Below are 19,358 nucleotides of genomic sequence, written 5' to 3' on the forward strand. Positions count from 1 at the left end.
GTAGGATCTGCAGTTCTGTTGATTAGAGCAGTGGTCCCCAACCCCCGGTCCGGAGACCGGGATCGGTCCGTAGATCAGTCGGTACCAGTCCGTGGCTCCTCCTCGGCTTCCTCCCTGGCAGCTGCCTCGGGGGCTGCCCTGCCACTCTGCTGCTGGCTCACTTTGGTGCTCTCCAGCAGTTGCCATGGCTGGGGGTACCCCTCGGCGTGGCACTGCACAGCAGCTGCTGGCAGCACCCCCCAGTGGGCGGCGAGAAGTCAGGGGCGCCGGTGAGAAGGCAAGTGGAGCAGGGGCTCAGGTGGTGGCGACGTCCCTCGTCAAAAGACCCCCCCTCCTGGGGCTCAGTAAAATTGTCAAGCGTTGACTGGTCCCCGGTGATAAAAAGGTTGGGGACCACTGGGTTAGAGTGTTATGAAATTACAGGAAGTTGGAATATGCAAAATCAGTAGTGTGCATGATTTAACAGCATAAGAAGAGTATCCTGCAGGGGCGTTGGAGATATTTAATTGGCAAATTTAGATCAGAAATTTCCTGATATTTTCAAATAATCTTTTCCTGTGCCCTGATTTGCTCAGTTGGTGACTTCCTGTTCCTGTGAGTACGTGCCCTGCCTGTTTTCCCTTGAAGAATGTCCGTCAGTTAGACTGTTAGGACTATCTCTCTCCTCTCTTACTCACAAAGTTTGTTTCTGTTCTTAATGCAACTATTTTATTTTTTTAAGCAGCCGGCGCTATTTAAGCTCTGCCAACACAGGATTCCTACCAGTTTTCCATATAGCATCTGTAAGAGTGGCAGAAATTCAACAGGTGTCCCTCCTTATTTCTAGTGAATGAGCCATGCTATCCAATTCCTTCTCATCTAGAATATTTAAGTCATTTATAGACCAGCTTAAGGCGAGTTACACAATGTGAAACAATAATCCAACACATACCTTAAAAGCAATCTAATAGGCCTAAGATTACAAAAAACTGAAACAAAGCATAAAGTATTATGACGTTCTATGTTATACAATGCACTAAATGGTATTATAGATGTAAAAAACAATGCAGTGACAGCAGGTAATACATACTGTACATACTTGTATAGTCCAAATAAGCTCATTCCTTTTATGAAAGATTTTTCCTGAAGTATTCTGCTATACTGTTGCTCTTGATAAAAATGCTCTTCTGATTTGCCTTGGGGTTGCCAGGTCTGGGTTGGAAAATACCTAGAGATTTGGGGAGGGGGGGAGTGGAGCCTGAGGAGGGGAGGGACTTCAATGCCATAGAGTCCTTCTTCCAAAGCAGCCATTTTCTCCAGGTAAACTGTTACCTGGAGATCAGTGATAATCCTGGGAGTTCTCTAGCCACACCCTGGAGGCTGGAAATCCTAGTTATGCATAGTTTAGGTAATGAGAGAAATCCAGGATCCTTCAATATTTCTGTGTCCAACAAGGAGAAGTTCAACAAGTGAACTTTCTCTGCTTCCTAAATTCCACCCTCTCCTGTCATTGCCCCTAAATCCCCAGGACTTCCTGAGCCAAGACTGTCAATGCCGCGTAGAGAAAACTAGTTTATTGTCTGTGGACGTAACACACAAAGTTAAGAAGTTATCCCACAGTTTCAGGCGAGGGGAATACTATTAATGCCTTCCCCAATGTTGTTTGCCGTATTAGTAGCAGCTTATGATTTCTCGTTAATTGGTCTTTATTTTGTCATTGCAACATAAATTTTAAGCCACTTGCTTCCATTATTCTCCGAGAGGGAACCACAATGAGTTTTAAAAAGATCTTTAAAGGCTCCTCTGTGCAGAGTCTGTCATTTTGAGCCATACCCCCATTTCTAGAAAAGTAGGGTAAGTACAGTGCTGAAAATGCTGTCTTATCTCGTTATCTACAACAAAAGCTGACTTCTACCTTGAAATCCAGGTTCAATCCCCAGCATCTCCAGTTTAATGAATCCAGTAGGAGGTGATGTGAAAGGCCTTACCCTGAGACACTAGAGAACCGCTGCCAGGCTTGAGAAGTCAGTCAGTAAATCTTTATTACACCCAATACTGATTTTGATGGCCCAGGGGTCTGATTCAGCGTAAGGCACCTTGGTGTGTTCATGTGATTCTTTGTAGGGTTTCCAGGCTCCCCCTGTGCACGGCGGCATCCAAATCGGCCGTTCCAGGCCGACGCAGCCAGTGCCGCGCCGCAGGGGGTGGGGTGGGGAGGCACTTCAGTCAATGGGTAATTCAATTGAAGGATTTACTGCCAGTGGACATGGTACTATCTACAAGCACGTAGGCGGCGTAGATAAATCCATGAGGGATAACCATTAGCTAGGATAGTCATATATCATATAATAGTCATATCCATGAATGACTATTAGCTATTATGAGTAAAGGGAACACCACAATCCAGAGGCGGTATGCTTGGCCATTGCTTCTGACAGCTTGCTGGGCGAGATGGAACCTTGGTCTGATCCTCAAGGCACCGCTTATTGTCTTGACTTCTCTTGAGAAATTGAAAGTTGGTTTGTGGCTGGTGGAGTGTCCAGTGGTTGTCATGAACTGTCCTACGGCTGAGTTGATCCAGCATTCATAAGTAAAACGAGTATATCTAGCTTAGCAACCATTGTCTGAGAGGGACATAACTTTCATTGGAGGGGAAGCAGTTGTCAGTCCATTATGACAGAAGCTTGGCAACACTGGTACTGTCTAAGCATGGCCAGGACCTTCACTCTCAGGGCATCACTTCAGAAGACCTAACGCCTTAGCAGCACTGGGAACGTGCCGTGATGAGTCCACCCGATGCACAGAACACTAAAAATGAGATCTCCACCCTTGGGAAAGTAGCTGCCCACGTCCCTGACCTTATTGTGTATGGTGATTTCTCACAGGAAGTGCCCTTCATTGAAACTTTTGATGGAGTTCTCCTCTTCATAGACATTTCAGGTAAGTATAGGGCAAACTGAGGCTGGGGTAGGAATGTTGTTTGGATTTTAAGGGCACCTGAGTATAATAAATTGATGAAAAGAACTGAAATATCCATATTTACAGTCAAAAGATTTCCAAGTAGCCGAACCGTTGATTCCTCCAAGTAATGAACCCAAATCAAAAGGAGATCAGTAGGCTAAATAAATTTTTCTAAAGTATTTATTCATTTGTTTCTTCTTTGTTATGATTTCAAAATTTTAAGCAACAAACGTCCCAAGAGTTCTATTTTCATATTTTCGATATTTTCCATTTTCCATGGTACGACCCCCAATGCTTACAGGCAGGAATCTATGAGCAGAAGCCTTTGTGATATCCAATAAAACTGAGTATTAAGATTAACAATCACTGATGAAGGTGCAGGAAAATGGGCAGAATACCTGGAATACTGTTTTGATTGTTGATCATATTTAAGAAATGGAAAATTTATTTAGCCTACAGATCTTTTGGTTTGGGTTCAAAAGATTTCAGAGAGCTTCCACATAGACTCAGAATTGTTATTATTATTGTTGCTATTATTAGATTTATAGACAGCTCCTCTCCACAAGCAGGTTTGGGTGGTTTACAAAATAGATAAAATATTTATAGTCAGTTGTATTTATCTATCTATTTATTTAGTCGGAATACAAAAATATAAAGGATAAAAACAAAATGCTTATGATACTCAAGCATTTGAAACAGCTTATGGATGTTTTAAAATTAAGCTAAAAAATATCATGAAAAATTAACATGGAGAAAAGTTTAAGAGATTAAAAATTCAGAATCTTTCAATATATTTCTTGTCCTTGGGAAATTTGTGGAGATTTGATGATATAGGTTGGGGAAAGCAGGGTTTGGAGAGGGGAAAGACTTTGGTGGGATATAGCGCCATAGAGATTTAGAGTTGCCAGGTTCAGCCAGTGGAAAGGGGGCATGCAACATTAGCGACATCACAAATGTCACAACATCACTTCTGAAGAAACCCCAGAAGTGATGTAGGATAGCTGTAAGAATCTCCAGATCTCTACATCACTCATGTGATTTCTTTTTCTTGTTTAATTCTCTCACTGCAGTGGGCAAAAATGGCTCACAGCAAGGGACCTCCTATTGTTATAGAGAAAGCCCAAGGTTCACTAGACATCTTGCCCCAAAGGACTGTGCAATCTTCCCATTTTCTGACTTCAGCTGCAGAATCCATATTTCCTGTTGCTAATGACACACCCTTATCCCTGTTAAAGGTTTCACGGCACTAACTGAAAAATACGGCACAAGCACCAACTTGGAGAGTGGCGCTGACCAGGTGACCCAAACACTTAATCGATATGTGGGTGACATCGTGGAAGGTGAGTACGGCAGTGGTACACACATTCAGTCACAGGAACAACATCCTCTTCCTCCTTGCAACAGTTTTCCGGGGGGGGGGGCAGGTGCTTACAATGCAACAGATACGTTATTATCTTCTATTGCAGAAAGCATATTTTTCTAAGCTTTCAAACAGCACTATATTGTTGCAGGAAAAAGTATCTCCGTTCAGGTCAGGCTGTTTGTAGTGCTGCTTGGGAAGTGATTGCATACGTTACATGTTCACCTGCTCCATTTTATCCTCACCAAGTCCCTGTGGGGTAAGAGAGGAGGCTGAGAGTTCATGTCACTCACGGAGTTTCTTGAGCCCAGGGCATCTGTCCGATCACCACTTCACCACACTGGGACTTGGATCCTGCTGAAAATGACCACTGACTGAAGGATTTCCATTGGGAAGCATGTGACTTTCCTCCCTTCTCCTCCTAACACACATGATCTGCAGTGGGAGAGACTCAAGCATATTGCAAATGTAAAAAAAGAATTAAACCAGACAGCACGAGACATCCAGTTAATTAGGATTATACTGCTAAACAATGCAAACAGAAACCTATTTAAAGTATGACATACCATAAACAACAGACAGAGTGATTTACAAAGCTTCAAGGCAGTACAGTAAGCAAGGTGGCAATACAATAAACATTGCAGTAGTCTACAATGTAGTTAATCATTTAATCTCAGAGGCAGAAAGGACCACCAGGGTCATCTAGTTTAACCCCCTTCCAACGCAGGATCTACAGGTATAATATCCCCAACAAGTAGGCCTCTAACCAATACTTAAATATCTCCAAAGATGAAGAATCCACTGTCTCACGAAGAAGACTATTCCAGCATCTCCTCCTTTGTGAGGGGGTGGATTCTTCCTGTCATTGTTGTTAGGTGCGAAGCTGTGTCCAACCCATCGCAACCCCATGGACAATGATCCTCCAGGCCTTCCTGTCCTCTACCATTCCCTGGAGTCCATTTAAGCTTGCACCAACTGCTTCAGTGACTCCATCCAGCCACCTCATTCTCTGTCGTCCCCTTCTTCTTTTGCCCTCAATCGCTCCCAGCATTAGGCTCTTCTCCAGGGAGTCCTTCCTTCTCATGAGATGGCCAAAGTATTTGAGTTTCATCTTCAGGATCTGGCCTTCTAAGGAGCAGGCAGGGCTGATCTCCTCTAGGACTGGCCGGTTTGTTCGCCTTGCAGTCCAAGGGACTCGCAAGAGTCTTCTCCAGCACCAGAGTTCAAAAGCCTCAATTCTTTGATGCTCGGCCTTCCTTATGGTCCAACTTTCACAGCCATACATTGCAAGTGGGAAGATCATAGCCTTGACTAGACACACTTTAGTTTGCAGGGTGATTCTTCTACAGCCTTATAAATGCAGCCTCCTTAGCTGTTCCATTATACGGCAGTTCTCATCCCTTTCTGAAACTAACCTCCTGAACATTGTTGTTGTGCACATTGTGCAAAATGCTAGAAGTGTGGAAGCCTTCCTCATCTCCACAGGCTGGCCAATCTACAAGGTAGGAGCTGAAACAGAGAATGCACACCTACTGTCCATCTTACCCATTTGCAGGGTGGCACCTTCAGAAGCCTTTGTTCAGGTGTGTGAAGGTGCTGTGCCAGATAGAGGGAGAGGCAGCCCTGTAGGTATGTGGATCCAAGGCCATTACAAACTTTGTTGGTGATAACCAATACTTTGAATTGAATGGAGTAACTGATATGTAATCAACAGAGTGGCCACAGAGTGGGTGTGATAAGTATGCTCCACCTAGCTCAGGATAGTTACCAAACAGCAGTTCACCAGCTAGAGTCATGTCATTTTTCTTTGGACTGCCCGGAGAAGATCTGTCTGACAAAAGGCTAAAATATAGCAGGGAGATTCTTTCAAATGATGTCTGGATAATCCTAAATAAAACCTAACACAGGCTGGATCCCATTGACAGAGGGCAAACTTTCAGTGAAGAAAATCTCACCTAATTCAGGGGCTGCCCCCATCCAATCGCCAGTATTTCCTATAAGGGAACAAAACAGATTCTCTGGTCTGTTCTCACCATAGGGAATAATGGAGATTGGATGGAGGCAGCCCAAATTGGATCCCCTGGTCCAGTCTTTTTGAAGCTTGGGAGATCTTTTGAGGAGAGACTCATGCAGGTATGATGGAAGTTTTTTGCTTTTAGCTCAAACACCCACCCAGTCAGAGCGCACAAAAGATGGAAAGTGGAAAATCCCCATGTACTTGAATGGATAAGTTCCTCCTCTAATTCAGTGCAGACTTTCCCCATGCTATAATAATGTTTCTCTCTCTTTCATCAACAGAGGTGTTGGTTTTTGGAGGCGACATATTGAACTTTGCAGGTACAGACTGTGGAGCAAAGGTGATAAAAAGTTGGGAGGGTTCAGGGTATAAATCCCATAAAGAAATGTAAATTAATAAATAATAAATTATGATGTAGTTGGGGGGGGGGGGATAACCTGGTTGAGTTTGAACATAAATTCTAGTAAACTTCATGTGACTCTGTCAACCCAATTAAAATTGTGAGAGTGCCAAAAGCTGACCCTTTAGCCCACAAGTGCCCAATTTTCATTAAGTTAATTAGCATGAAGTTATTTTTCACCCTTAAATATGTTCCACAAGTATCACGTTGGCTTCTTCCCCCCAACAAGGGCCAAAAGTCATTAAGACAAACTTTGATTCCATCTCCTCAGGAGATGTTTCACATACTCTTCTGCCACATGGTACATGAAGCACAGAGAGCATAGCGGCTTCCCTAAAAGAGGCAGCAGCTTAGCAGTAAAGAGGAGGGTAAGGTAGGGCTGGGTCCCCACAGTAACTGTGGGGCAGACAGGAGTGATTGACAGCACTTGCTATCTCAGCAATAAGATCCTCTGTTGGTGGAAAGGTTTCCTTGGGAGTAAAAGCCAGCTAAGCCAGACGTACAAAACACAAACTATCATCCTAGCTCCTGCACGTTCCCTTTTTCTGGCAAAGAGAAGACTACCTAAAGCTAATTTTATGTCAGAGCCAGCTTGGTGTAGTGTTTAAGAGCCGCAACGTCTAATCTGGCGAGCCGGGTTTGATCCTCTGCTCCTCCACATGCAGCCAGCTGGGTGGCCTTGGGCCTTGATAGTGCTCTTCTCACAGAGCAGTAATATCAGGGCTCACTCAGCCCCACCTACCTCACAAGGTTCCTGTTGTGAGGAGAGGAAGGGAAGGCAATTGTGAACCGCTTCGAGATTCCTTCTGGTAGAGAAAAGTGGGATATAAAAGCCAACTCTTCTTCTAAAGGCAATTAGGAGAGTGAGATGCTTTATCTGACGTGTGAGAGAACCATCCACTGAATATTTAAAATAGGAAAGGAGACCCACACCAGTGTCATTGTCATTGGACATGTCAACTCTGGCAAATCTAACACCTCTGGTCACCTGGTTTACAAATGCGGTGGCGCTGGGAAATCTGAGAAGGAAGCTGCTGAGATGGGCAAGGGCTCCTTCAAATACGCCTGGGGTCTGGAGAAGCTGAAGGCAGAATGTGAACGTGGTATCACTAGTGACATTTCGCTGTGGAAATTTGAAACCAGCAAATACGATGTGACCATCATTGATGCCCCTGGGCATAGAGGCTTCATTAAAAGCATGACTACTGGTACCGGGTTGTTCCGATTGTGGCTGCTGGGGTTAGTGAATTTGAAGCTGGTATCTCTAGGAATGGACAGACCCATAAGCATGCCCTTCTGGCCTACCCTCTGGGTATAAAAGTGCCTGGTTGGTGTTCACAAAATGGATTCTGTTATGTCTGTGATCATTTGGCTACTGATGCAAATGAGGGCTTCTGCCAGCCAAGGAACTAACCAATCAAAGGAACCTGTTAAGGTCCAACTAGATTGCTCTGCTTAGAGCCAATCGGATTGCTCTGCTTAGGGCCGATCAGATTGCTCTGGCTTAGGGGCAATCAGAGGCAGCAGCTGGCTGCCTGAAAGGTACAAAAGTGTATGAATTTGCCTGCTTTTCTCTGTTCAGTATTTGGAGTTTGTTGCTGGAGTTGCTAACTAAAAAGATCTGTTCTGAAGAATTGGAGTCTGTGCCGTCCCTCCATGAAAATGTTTTATCTGACCATTTTGCACATGGCTTTAGGAATGGCAGCTGGACAGTCATTTAAAGATAGAGTTTGTAATTTCAGTCCCCCTCCCCCATTGTCTGTAGGGGATGCGCTATTGGCCCTCTGGAGAGTCAACCGTCGCTACATCAATGACATCATCACGCTGGCCCTGAAATGCAGCTTGAAAATCCAGCAAGACTACGGAGTCCGTGATACAGAAGTGGGGCTGGAACTGAGGGTGAAGATAGGTACTGTCTGTTGGCTGACTTTAAAATATGCAGTAGAGCAGAGTACCAGGTTGCATAAAAGAAAAAAATAGTGTTATTAAGAGGAGAGAATCAAATGTTGCAAAGAGAGAAAGAGAGAGAGAGAGCCCTAACTGACTGATTATTTTGTTGACTTAATTCCATCTGTTATGGAGGCAAGAAGGGAGGAAGTGTGCTCAAAAGAACAGGAAGTCTCAATTGAGCAAATCGGGACACTGGAGATATTCAAAAAACATCAGGTGTTCCTAATCGAAAAACACACATCTCCTCTAATGCCCCCTGCAGGATAGTCTTCTTATGTTGTTGAAATACGCACACTAGAGACCTACTAGGACAGAGTTTAGAGAGACAATTAAGCCCAGTGTTGTAAGGCTGAGTGTCACCTTTACAATGTCATGGGGGAAACAACAGAGACAGATGGAAGGAAGTCAGGCACCAGGGCTCTCAATGCACTTTAGAAGTAGACTTTCCTGTTCCACCCAGTAAAATCCAGCTGCAAAGGCACATTAGTCAAGTGCATTATCCAATATGGGCATAATAGGCACAGATATCTCATTATTATTAGATGATGGCTTTGTTCAAATATGAAACCATGGTTTGAGTAAACTATGTATACCAGGTGTCCCCAGCATGGTTTCCTAGTGCCCACTAAGCATTTTTAGAAAATGTGTGGGTCCTGGTGGTGGTGGTTTTGTTCAGCAGGATGCCTGATTGGCCACTGGAGATCTGATTAGCTGTGCAGTTTAAAAGGCATTTGATTAAATAGAGTTTATGCTTGAAATGCTGAAAAGGTTCTATTAGAGTTATGCATAACCTCACTCCCTGCCACTCTGTGGTTGTCTCTGCCTCCTGTGGCAGCCATTTTATGGTTGCACTTTCCGTGTCAGAATTCCAAGGTCCCTACAGGCTCAAAAAGATTTGGACCCCTAATTTATTATTATTATTATTATTATTATTATTATTATTATTATTATTATTATTATTATTATTATTATTATTATTATTATTATTATTATTCAATTTATTTCCCGCCACTCCCTAAGCAGCTCGTGGTGGGTCACAGTGTCTTAAAACCCCGTTAAAACTCCTATTAAAAGACTTAAAATCTATCACAACATGGCGGAATCAAAAGGATCTCCTTCCTACCCCCATTGCTAAGGGGGGGGGGAGAAGAAGGAGGTCAACGATGTTCAAAAAGCCCAGGGGGGAGCCATCGGTGTACCTCGCCGACCCCAGCCTCAACCATGGACCTAGCGAAAGAGCTCCGTTTTGCAGGCCCTGAGGAACGCCGAAAGATCCCGCAGGGCCCGCAGCTCACCCAGGAGCTCATTCCACCAGGTGGGGGCCAGGACCGAAAAGGCCCTAGCCCTGGTATACAGTGATTGTCTGAAAAATATAGATAGTTGGGACTCCCCCAAACTAGCATCTGAAGGTGGTTGATTAATCACAGCTAGTCCTAACTATGGTTTTGTGTCATGTATGAATGCAAGCATCCTGGTTTAATCCTGGCTTGGTCCTAAGTGATGCCCTCCCAGACTGCAAAGAGAAGACAATGCCTCACAATCTATGACAGGGATTCTCTACTGGTGCGCCGTGGCACATGCACCCGAGGTGTGCTGCAGCGTGCTGGGAGTTTTTGAAAGGAAACTCCCTTATGTATGCAGGTTGACCCACTCTCTTCCCCAAGTGGCCAGTGATGGGCCTGGAGGGGGTGGGAAGAGGAGGATCCCCGGCCATTCAAACCTTTGCTGGCTGAGGACTTCAACCACTTTGTCCACGTATGTCATTGTTGATGGCTGAAGTAGAGTGTGGTGAATCCTTCCTTGGGGTTGGAGGTGGGTAGCTTGGGGGTGTCTTCTGGTTTGTTTTTTTGTTTTTTGTTTTTAACTCAGGGGATGACAGAGGAGTCTTCTGTGAGCTCTGATCCTTGCATGGCAGGAAGAAGGGCCTGGCTCAGAAAACTTTTTAAAAGAGTTTACCCGGATTTTTTTAAATGTGTGAATTCTGAATGACACATCACTTCTGGGATGTGTGGCAGGGAGGGTTATCCAGCTGACATCGCTTCCAGTATGCCTCGAAGCCTGACGTTTTTTCCCAGGTGTGCTTCCATGATCAGAATGCTGAAAAAGTCTGGTCCGTGAGGCGAATAATGTTTTCCCAAACTAAGCATAGTTAAAATAAGACAAGGTCCTGTGGGATGTCTGAACTGAGCGTTTCCTTCCTCCTAATAGTAAATGATGGATGAAAGTCTATCAGTACAATGCTAAATTTGTTCCATCTGCAGTTTCTGTATGCTTGGGGGATTTATCCAAATTCAGAGGGGAAAAAATTGCTTTGTAAATTAGGAAAGACCATCACCCTAAAATGGTAAGAGGACTGAATATTGTCTAGGAGCATGGAAGCTTGAGGGTAGTTGAATATAAAGGACAGTGAGGAGAAAAACAGAAACAGAAGACCTGTTCAAGCCAAGGGTGTGGTTTTTAGGCACATGTTAGAGCCAGATGCTTTCTAAAAAGATCCTTATATGAGGCACGGTTATGTTTCCTCTCTTGCCCAGGAGTATCTGCAGGCCACATCTCCAAAGTTGTTGTTGGAGATCACAGGCACCAATATTTCCTGGTGATTGGCCGGGCAGTGGATGAAGTGCGATTGGCACAGAACCTAGCAAAAGCCGGTGAAATCATTCTGTCACCAAATGGCTGGGAGCTCTGTCAGCGGAAGATCATTGAGATCCGAAGAATCCCTAACGAACGAGCGGTCAAGGTGAGCACATGGTTTTTGATGTGGGACACATCTTCTGGTGCACCTCGTCAAATGGAAATGTAGACGGACGTGATGTCCATTGTCCCGCCCACAAAGCGCGCCAGAAGATGGAGGGCCCAGCCAGCGGCCACACCAACCTCTGAGGCCTGGGCAGCCGCTGCGTGACCTGTGAGGGGCTCAGGCAGCATCTGCCCCACCCCAAGGCATTTGAAGAGGCTGCTCTGCCCTCTAGGGCAACCCGCAGGGGCCAAGACAGCAGCCACCCTGCCCCTGAGGCCTTCACAGTAGCCACAGTAGTCTCTGTGTGTGTATGGGTTTGCGAGGGAGGGAGGGGGCCCTGACAAAGTTGTTCCAGAGCAGATATGTGTCCCACATACCCTCTGAGAGTCAGACTGTCAGGGCAAATTTTTGTGGATTGTGGTGAGAAGCACTCCCTGCTGTGATGATGTTTCATTTCTGGCTCTCATCTTTAGATGAATATGACAGAGACTATGATAAGAACCTGTCTGAGTTCAAAATACCAAGGGAAATGACAGTGGCAGGCTGAGGCCCCATCTATCCCGAAGAGACCAGAATACGAAGACACAGGGGAGGGGAAAAAGACAATACAGATGGACTGTATAAAAAAAAGGGAGGAAGGATGACCCGGGAAACTACAGACCAGTGAGTCTGACCTCTGTTGTGGGGAAGATAATGGAGCAGATATTAAAGGGAGCGATCTGCAAACATCTGGAGGACAATTTGGTGATCCAAGGAAGTCAGCATGGATTTGTCTCCAACAGGTCCTGCCAGACCAACCTAGTTTCCTTTTTTGACCAAGTAACAGGTTTGCTGGATCGGGGAAATTTGGTTGATGTCATTTACTTGGATTTTAGTAAAGCTTTTGACAAGGTTCCCCATGATGTTCTGATGGATAAGTTGAAGGACTGCAATCTGGATTTTCAGATCGTTAGGTGGATAGGGAATTGGTTAGAGAACCGCACTCAAAGAGTTGTTGTCAATGGTGTTTCATCAGACTGGAGAGAGGTGAGTAGCGGGGTACCTCAGGGTTCGGTGCTCGGCCCGGTACTTTTTAACATATTTATTAATGATCTAGATGAGGGGGTGGAGGGACTACTCATCAAGTTTGCAGATGACACCAAATTGGGAGGACTGGCAAATACTCCGGAAGATAGAGACAGAGTTCAACGAGATCTGAACACAATGGAAAAATGGGCAAATGAGAACAAGATGCAATTTAATAAAGATAAGTGTAAAGTTCTGCATCTGGGTCAGAAAAATGAAAAGCATGCCTACTGGATGGGGGATACGCTTCTAGGTAGCACTGTGTGTGAACGAGACCTTGGGGTACTTGTGGATTGTAAACTAAACATGAGCAGGCAGTGTGATGCAGCGGTAAAAAAGGCAAATGCCATTTTGGGCTGTATCAACAGAGGCATCACATCAAAATCACAAGATGTCATAGTCCCATTGTATACGGCACTGGTCAGACCACACCTGGAGTACTGTGTGCAGTTCTGGAAGCCTCACTTCAAGAAGGACATCGATAAAATTGAAAGGGTACAGAGGAGAGCGACGAAGATGATCTGGGGCTAAGGGACCAAGCCCTATGAAGATAGGTTGAGGGACTTGGGAATGTTCAGCCTGGAGAAAAGGAGGTTGAGAGGGGACATGATAGCCCTCTTTAAGTATTTGAAAGGTTGTCACTTGGAGGAGGGCAGGATGCTGTTTCTGCTGGCTGCAGAGGAAAGGACACGCAGTAACGGGTTTAAACTTCAAGTACAACGATATAGGCTAGATATCAGGAAAAAGTTTTTCTCAGTCAGAGTCGTTCAGCAGTGGAATAGGCTGCCTAAGGAGGTGGTGAGCGCCCCCTCACTGGAAGTCTTCAAGCAAAGGTTGGATACACACTTTTCTTGGATGCTTTAGGATGCTTAGGGCTAATCCTGCGTTGAGCAGGGGGTTGGACTAGATGGCCTGTATGGCCCCTTCCAACTCTATGATTCTATGATTCTATGATTCTATGACTGGGAGTGTCATGATTTGTGCTTTGAAGAGGTGGGCCTAGATGAATTTGCTGGAGGGAATGCTGCTGAATGGCACTGATTCCTTTCATCTTCAGGTTAAATACCTTAAAAGCGATCTTCAAGAGTTTGACGAGGAGTTGTTGTATTCGAGATGTACACTGTACCTGGCTGACAATCATATCAGTGAGAATGAGGGTGAGTCCTACTGCAGTGCCGAAAATTCTTTCTGTGTTCTTTGATTACAGGCTGTTGGGCATTTTGTAATTAAAAGTAGCAGATTTAATATTAATGATGAAACCAGGCATGGCGGTGTTAAAGTATAATAAAGTGTTTTACTAGATCTACCAGGGTAGGGGAACTGGGATGCAAACCAAGAAAATGCTGAGTTTCCTATAGCTCATGACGGAACTCTTAACCCTTGCTGTTATATGGTTAAACTCTTAAGACAGACCTCCCACTCTGCTAAGCAAACAAAAAGAGGTAAGAGAAATCCTTCTCTTCCATATACTCGCTCTATTCGAGCTTGCCCTTGTCTCTGACCCGGAAATTGCAATTGGTGCAAAATGCAGCTGCTAGGGTCCTCACAAGAACACCTTGGAGGGCCCATATCCAGCCTGCGCTAAGGCAGCTACATTGGTTGCTGGTTGCGGCCTGGATAAGGTTCAAAGTTTTGATTTTGACCTTTAAGGCCCTTTGCAGTCTGGGACCCACATATTTGAGGGACTGCTTGTTGCCCTGGACCCCCTGTAGGGCTTTGTGCTTTGCAGGTTCCAACTTGCTGGTCCTTCCCGACCCCGAAGAAGTATGGTCCTGGCCCCTACCTGGTGGAATGAGCTCCCAGAAGAGCGGCGGGCCCTGGGAGAGCTTTCAGTTTTCTGCAGGGCACGCAAAATGGAGCTCTTTTGCCAGGTCTATGGTTGAGGCCAGTGTTGGCAGAAGATCAAATAGGGCTCCCCCCTGGAAGGTATGCCTCCCTGCCGGTCCATCTATTGGCATGGCTGGTTGTCACACCCCTCTCCTAGCTGCCCCGGCTGTTAGTGGGGGCTGTTAAGTTGGTTTGTTATTGTTTCCACCATATGGTTTTGCCTCTTGTGGCGCAGAGTGGTAAGTCAGCAGATATGCTGTCTGAAGGTCTGCCTATGAGGCTGGGTATTCAATCCCAGCAGCTGGCTCAAGGTCGACTCAGCCTTCCATCCTTTCGAGGTCGGTAAAATGAGTACCCAGCTTGCTGGGGGGTAAACGGTAATGACTGGGGAAGGCACTGGCAAATCACCCTGTATTGAGTCTGCCATGAAAACGCTAGGGCGTCACCCCAAGGGTCAGACATGACTCGGTGCTTGCACAAGGGATACCTTTACCTTTAACGGGGCGGGGGGTTAAATTAGGGATTAAACTATTGTACTGAATTTTGTACGTAACCCCCCAGAAGCCGGCATGTCCGAGAATGGCGGGCAATAAATCAAATAATAATAACAACAATAACAACAATGCCAGTTTTTCATGAGATTCATTTTTTATGTAAAATTTGCAATTCTATTGCCTGTCAAAGCTGGACAACAAAATATCTTGCAAATAGCAGGCAAAAAGTTATTGTATTGAATCAGAAGTGAACTTCAGTCCTGGTGAGCTGTACATACTGCAGCTTAATTTTTTAAATAAATATCTTCCTTTCCTCCCCAGCGATCCTGAGAAAGGCTTCAGTACTGCCTCCAAATGCAGAACTCGAGAGAAGATTGAGAAAATTTGTAATGAGGAATGTCTTGAAGAAGGTACTTTAATGAGAGCCTAATTTCATGATTGTTTTATAAGTGCTGTAACACAATCAAATACCAGAAGCCTGGCAATCATGCCAATTGGAACTGGACTGTACCTGCAGAGCTCCCAATATGTGCAGGTACCTTGATATCCATACAAAAGAACAACTGTATTTTGCATGCATGTGTGATACATATGATCTAAATCTCTGAAAAATCCAGTGGATGGCGCATACATGCACGTGCACATAGTAGGAATGGGCACAGACCAGAAAAATGTGGTTCAGTTTGTGGCTGAACCACAAACCAAACTGGGAGGCTTGTTCATGAACTTGAACAGGTTTGTGTGGTTCGTGACCCTGCAAACCTTGTTGAAAGGGACCTCAGTCCCTTTAAAGGGGTTTTTCAGAAAGCCTGAAAAACAGCTGAGCAGCAAATAACAGCTTGCTCCCTGCCACTCAGCTGTTTTGGGCTGTCCTGTGCAGTCTCCCTTTAAAGGGACTGCAAAACACCATGAAAAACAGCTGTGCACTAGTGAGATGCTCCTTGCTCTGCAGCTCTTTCGCCTCCCCCTTGAATTGCAGCTCTTTTGCTTCCCTACTGTGAATCTATTTTTCATGCTGTCTTGTACGGTGACTTTAAAGTTCAACAGGACTCCGGAAGACAGCCTGAAACAGCTGTCTGGTGGGGAGCATCTCGCCCTTGCTCAACTACTTTTACAGCTTTCATGTGGAACAAAAAGCAGTGGGTCAAAGTCCCTTCAAACCCCTGCTTTCTGCGGCACCCAAAAACCACTCTAAAACTTCATGGAAGGGAGAACTGAAGATGGCGCCATAAAGAAAGCTGGACTTCTGTTCAGCTCTTAAGCCATGCCGAGGGTCAGGGGCTTCTGCACCTGGCTGACCTGAACAGATACGCAAATCTGCTCACCGGTCGCCCCAGGAACCGGGAACGGCATCCTGAGGGTCCTACAGATCCGTGGGGAGATAGGAAGACCTCCCTGGATTAATAGCGGCTTGTGCTCAAGGTCATGATGGCGTCTTTGTCGCAAACAACTTTACAAGCTTGAAACGACCAGCCGACCTTACATTCTTCCCAGACCATCATTTACCAGATCGACAGGAGCAGAAGCTGACAGAAGCTGGAATTTGCAACAGTAAGAATTGAAAGCTTTCTGGCTTTTCTCTCTCTTCTCCCACAAGCTCTTCCCTCCCCCCCCCCTCAACCAATTCACAAGCGAATTCCTTCTTTCGCCGAGTGAGAGACTCCCAGCTAATTATACCCATTAACCAAACAAAGAGAGTGCTTTGAAGATTTATGGGTGAAAGTTCAGTGGGGGAATTTGACTTGATACGGAGATCGACAAACTGATAATTTGGGATCGCTCGTGCTCCCGCGAGACCTCACGAGACTTTCTGTTTATAGTTTGTGACTGCCTAGAACTATGGAAGAATTAACTAAGGCACAGCTTTTCCATTTGTTATGCAAAGGAAACTCAGAGATACTGAAAGCAGTCAATAAGCTGGAAAAGGAAATTCGTGGGACTAAGGGGGAGCTTTTGGATGGAGCCCAAGGTCCGGAGAGACCAGCTGATGACGTAGCTCAGCTAACAGTAAATCAAGTGAAACTTCAATGTCTGGAAGTTAATCAACTGGAGGGAGAGAGTGCCAGAGATGTAAAAACCCAAAGTATCTTTAAAGAACCTGGGAAAACAGATTCACGGAAGGAAAGTACCAAAAACCTGGAAGTCTATTCAGTGCAGGAAATGACTTGGATCAGCAAAATAAAAAGAGTCTATTCAAAAGCGACAGCAACTAGGAAGCTATCAGGAGATATTTCTGTGCGACCAGAGGAAGAGATCCAGATTGACAAAGGATTCAGAGCCCCCTCAAAGGCGATTACAAGCAAGAATCAAGTAAGAGATTTCTTTGGCTCTGACAGAAGGACAATCAGAAACACTCTACTATGGAAAAAAACACAATTTCATTTTCTGCGACCACCTGAAAGATGAGCTGAACAATGGAGTATTCTCCTGGCTTCCTGTGAGAAAAATAGCAGTAGCAACCTTTAGGACAGGTCCAATATATGAAGGGAACTGACTTTATATCATTTAAGACAATAATAGAATATATCCTTATAATAGATTATACCCTCCTATGTATCAACAACTACTTTGTTAAGAAAGATGGTAATAACTCCTAGATCAGGATTAATATGCGATGGGAATTGAATATGTATGTTAATATGTATGCCAAAAGAGGATGACAAACCATATTTTATAGGCATTAACAAGACGACAGTAGTAATTCTTGGGTTAGGGCCAATTTATGAAGGAGACTGACCTAATATCATTTAAGATAATAACAGAATGTATTCCTATAACAGATCATACTCTCATATGTATTAACAATCACTTGGCTAAGAAAAATGGTAAAAACTTCTAGACTAGGAATAATATGTGATGGGAACTAAATATCTATGTTAAAAGAGATGGCAAACCATATCAACTGGTCGCTTTTTCTTTACAACTTCTCTGTAAATGCTTTATATAATAATAAACAATAAAATTATTATAAAAAGAAAATAAAATAAAACTTAATGGAAGTTCATGACAGTGAACCCTTCCTGAACTTCGGTTTGTGAACCACGAACAGTGTAAAATTTGTCACAGATTTTGCTATGGTTTGGTTCATGCCCGTCCCTACCACATACCCGTATTCCTTCTGTTCAGATAACACGTTATTCACATGTATTGTAAAGATCTACACATAATTGGGAGACTTCCAATAAGTGTGTTAATGAGATTTTGTTTGCAAACTGAGCAAAAGTGGCTGCCATTTGCTTTGTTACTTATTTACTAAGGCACAACTTTACTGTTATCCTGTAGCGCAAGCAGCACAAAACCGCGTGCAAATTCAATCAAGGTAACTTTTCCTGGTGATCCTTTCTGAAGAAATGTCCTGCTTCATGGCTGACCAGTCCCTCTGCATACCAAAAGCATGTAATCCAGCCTTTGCTCTAATGTTTGTGAAGGCAGCAGCATTTTAGCTTTAAGAATTTCCTTGTCCCCAAGATCACTCAATGTGGACTGAGATGCCCCTGTTTTTCAGATTGATGATGACCAGCCCTTGGAGTACTTATCGGAGCTTCGTCCGGTCACCATTGTCTTTGTGAACCTTCAGTTTGATGAAAGTGCCAATACTCTCCACTTGTCCAAGGCTGTTCAGGATGCCAGCATTTACATCACAGAAATGTTACACCCCCTCAGAGGCAAGATCAACAAGATCTTCATGTTTGACAAAGTGAGTCCTCTAATGATTGGTTGATTTGACTCTTTGGGACAGCAGCAATTTTTTGTGACTGTTCCAAAGGGGTGTGTCACCCATTCCGGTCCTACGGGTCAATACCTGCTTTCAAGAGCCTAATTTAGCGTTCCGTACTGATGATGGGGTGGTGTAATGCCCGCCAACAGCAGAATTGATATCCCCACATGGTACGTGTGGGCCGTTTTACAACCTAAGAATCAAACTGTGTCAAAATTCAGAGCCAAAGATCAAAATAAACAAATATAAGAGAGCTCATTTGCAAACTTGAAAAATACTATTTAACATTATTGATCATTGATTTGTTGATTAAGAACTCATGCATTTCCCACTTAGGCATGTGCTTGTAAGACAGAACCAATGTCCTTGAGAGTGATGGGTAAATCTGCCTAGCCTTGATTTTAAGATCAAAGCATCTTCTGTTACTTTGCATTAGGAAGGAAAACAAACTCTTTGGTTCCAGCCCTTGACATATGTTTAGGGTGGCTTAGATTACAAATGTGACTACATATAGATAGATGGATATTACACACATACATGCATATGTGTATAGATATAATATATAAAGGGAGGATACCTGAAAAACACCCACATCACTCACTTGGTGGAGGGAGTGCATTATCATTTTCCTAAAGTGTGTTCCTGTTGCTTTGGGAAGGTGGGGTCTCTAGCAGGGGCCCCAGGGGCTCATGGGAATTGTAGTCCATGGACATCTGGAAAGCCTCAGTTTGGCCACCCCTGCAAGGGAATATAAGCCAAGTAATACGAGTCTGTCTATTTGGTAGAGCTCCTGCCATTATTCATGTCATCATTTATAGGACCCCCCCCCCCTCTGCAAGTAGGCTCA

The 19,358-nt window shown here is 44.5% G+C and overlaps 1 protein-coding gene across 5 annotated transcripts in view; it reads left to right on the forward strand.

Moving 5' to 3' along the window:
- Positions 1-2,563: 2,563 nt before the first annotated feature.
- LOC143835262 (adenylate cyclase type 10-like) overlaps positions 2,564-19,358 on the forward strand; it is a 68,653-nt gene continuing 51,858 nt past the window's right edge. For 2 of the 5 annotated variants that reach the window (XM_077332628.1, XM_077332627.1), the window contains exons 1-8: positions 2,564-2,919; positions 4,176-4,280; positions 6,599-6,637; positions 8,483-8,626; positions 11,202-11,407; positions 13,530-13,629; positions 15,115-15,203; positions 18,299-18,490. In XM_077332628.1, coding sequence (XP_077188743.1) covers positions 2,763-2,919; positions 4,176-4,280; positions 6,599-6,637; positions 8,483-8,626; positions 11,202-11,407; positions 13,530-13,629; positions 15,115-15,203; positions 18,299-18,490 — 1,032 coding nt within the window. In that variant the 5' untranslated portion in view covers positions 2,564-2,762. The remainder of the gene's footprint in view (positions 2,920-4,175; positions 4,281-6,598; positions 6,638-8,482; positions 8,627-11,201; positions 11,408-13,529; positions 13,630-15,114; positions 15,204-18,298; positions 18,491-19,358) is intronic. The other 3 variants (XM_077332626.1, XM_077332624.1, XM_077332625.1) reach the window with 3 other exon arrangements.

Source organism: Paroedura picta, chromosome 4 (assembly GCF_049243985.1).
Source record: "Paroedura picta isolate Pp20150507F chromosome 4, Ppicta_v3.0, whole genome shotgun sequence".
Taxonomy (NCBI): Eukaryota; Metazoa; Chordata; class Lepidosauria; order Squamata; family Gekkonidae; genus Paroedura; species Paroedura picta.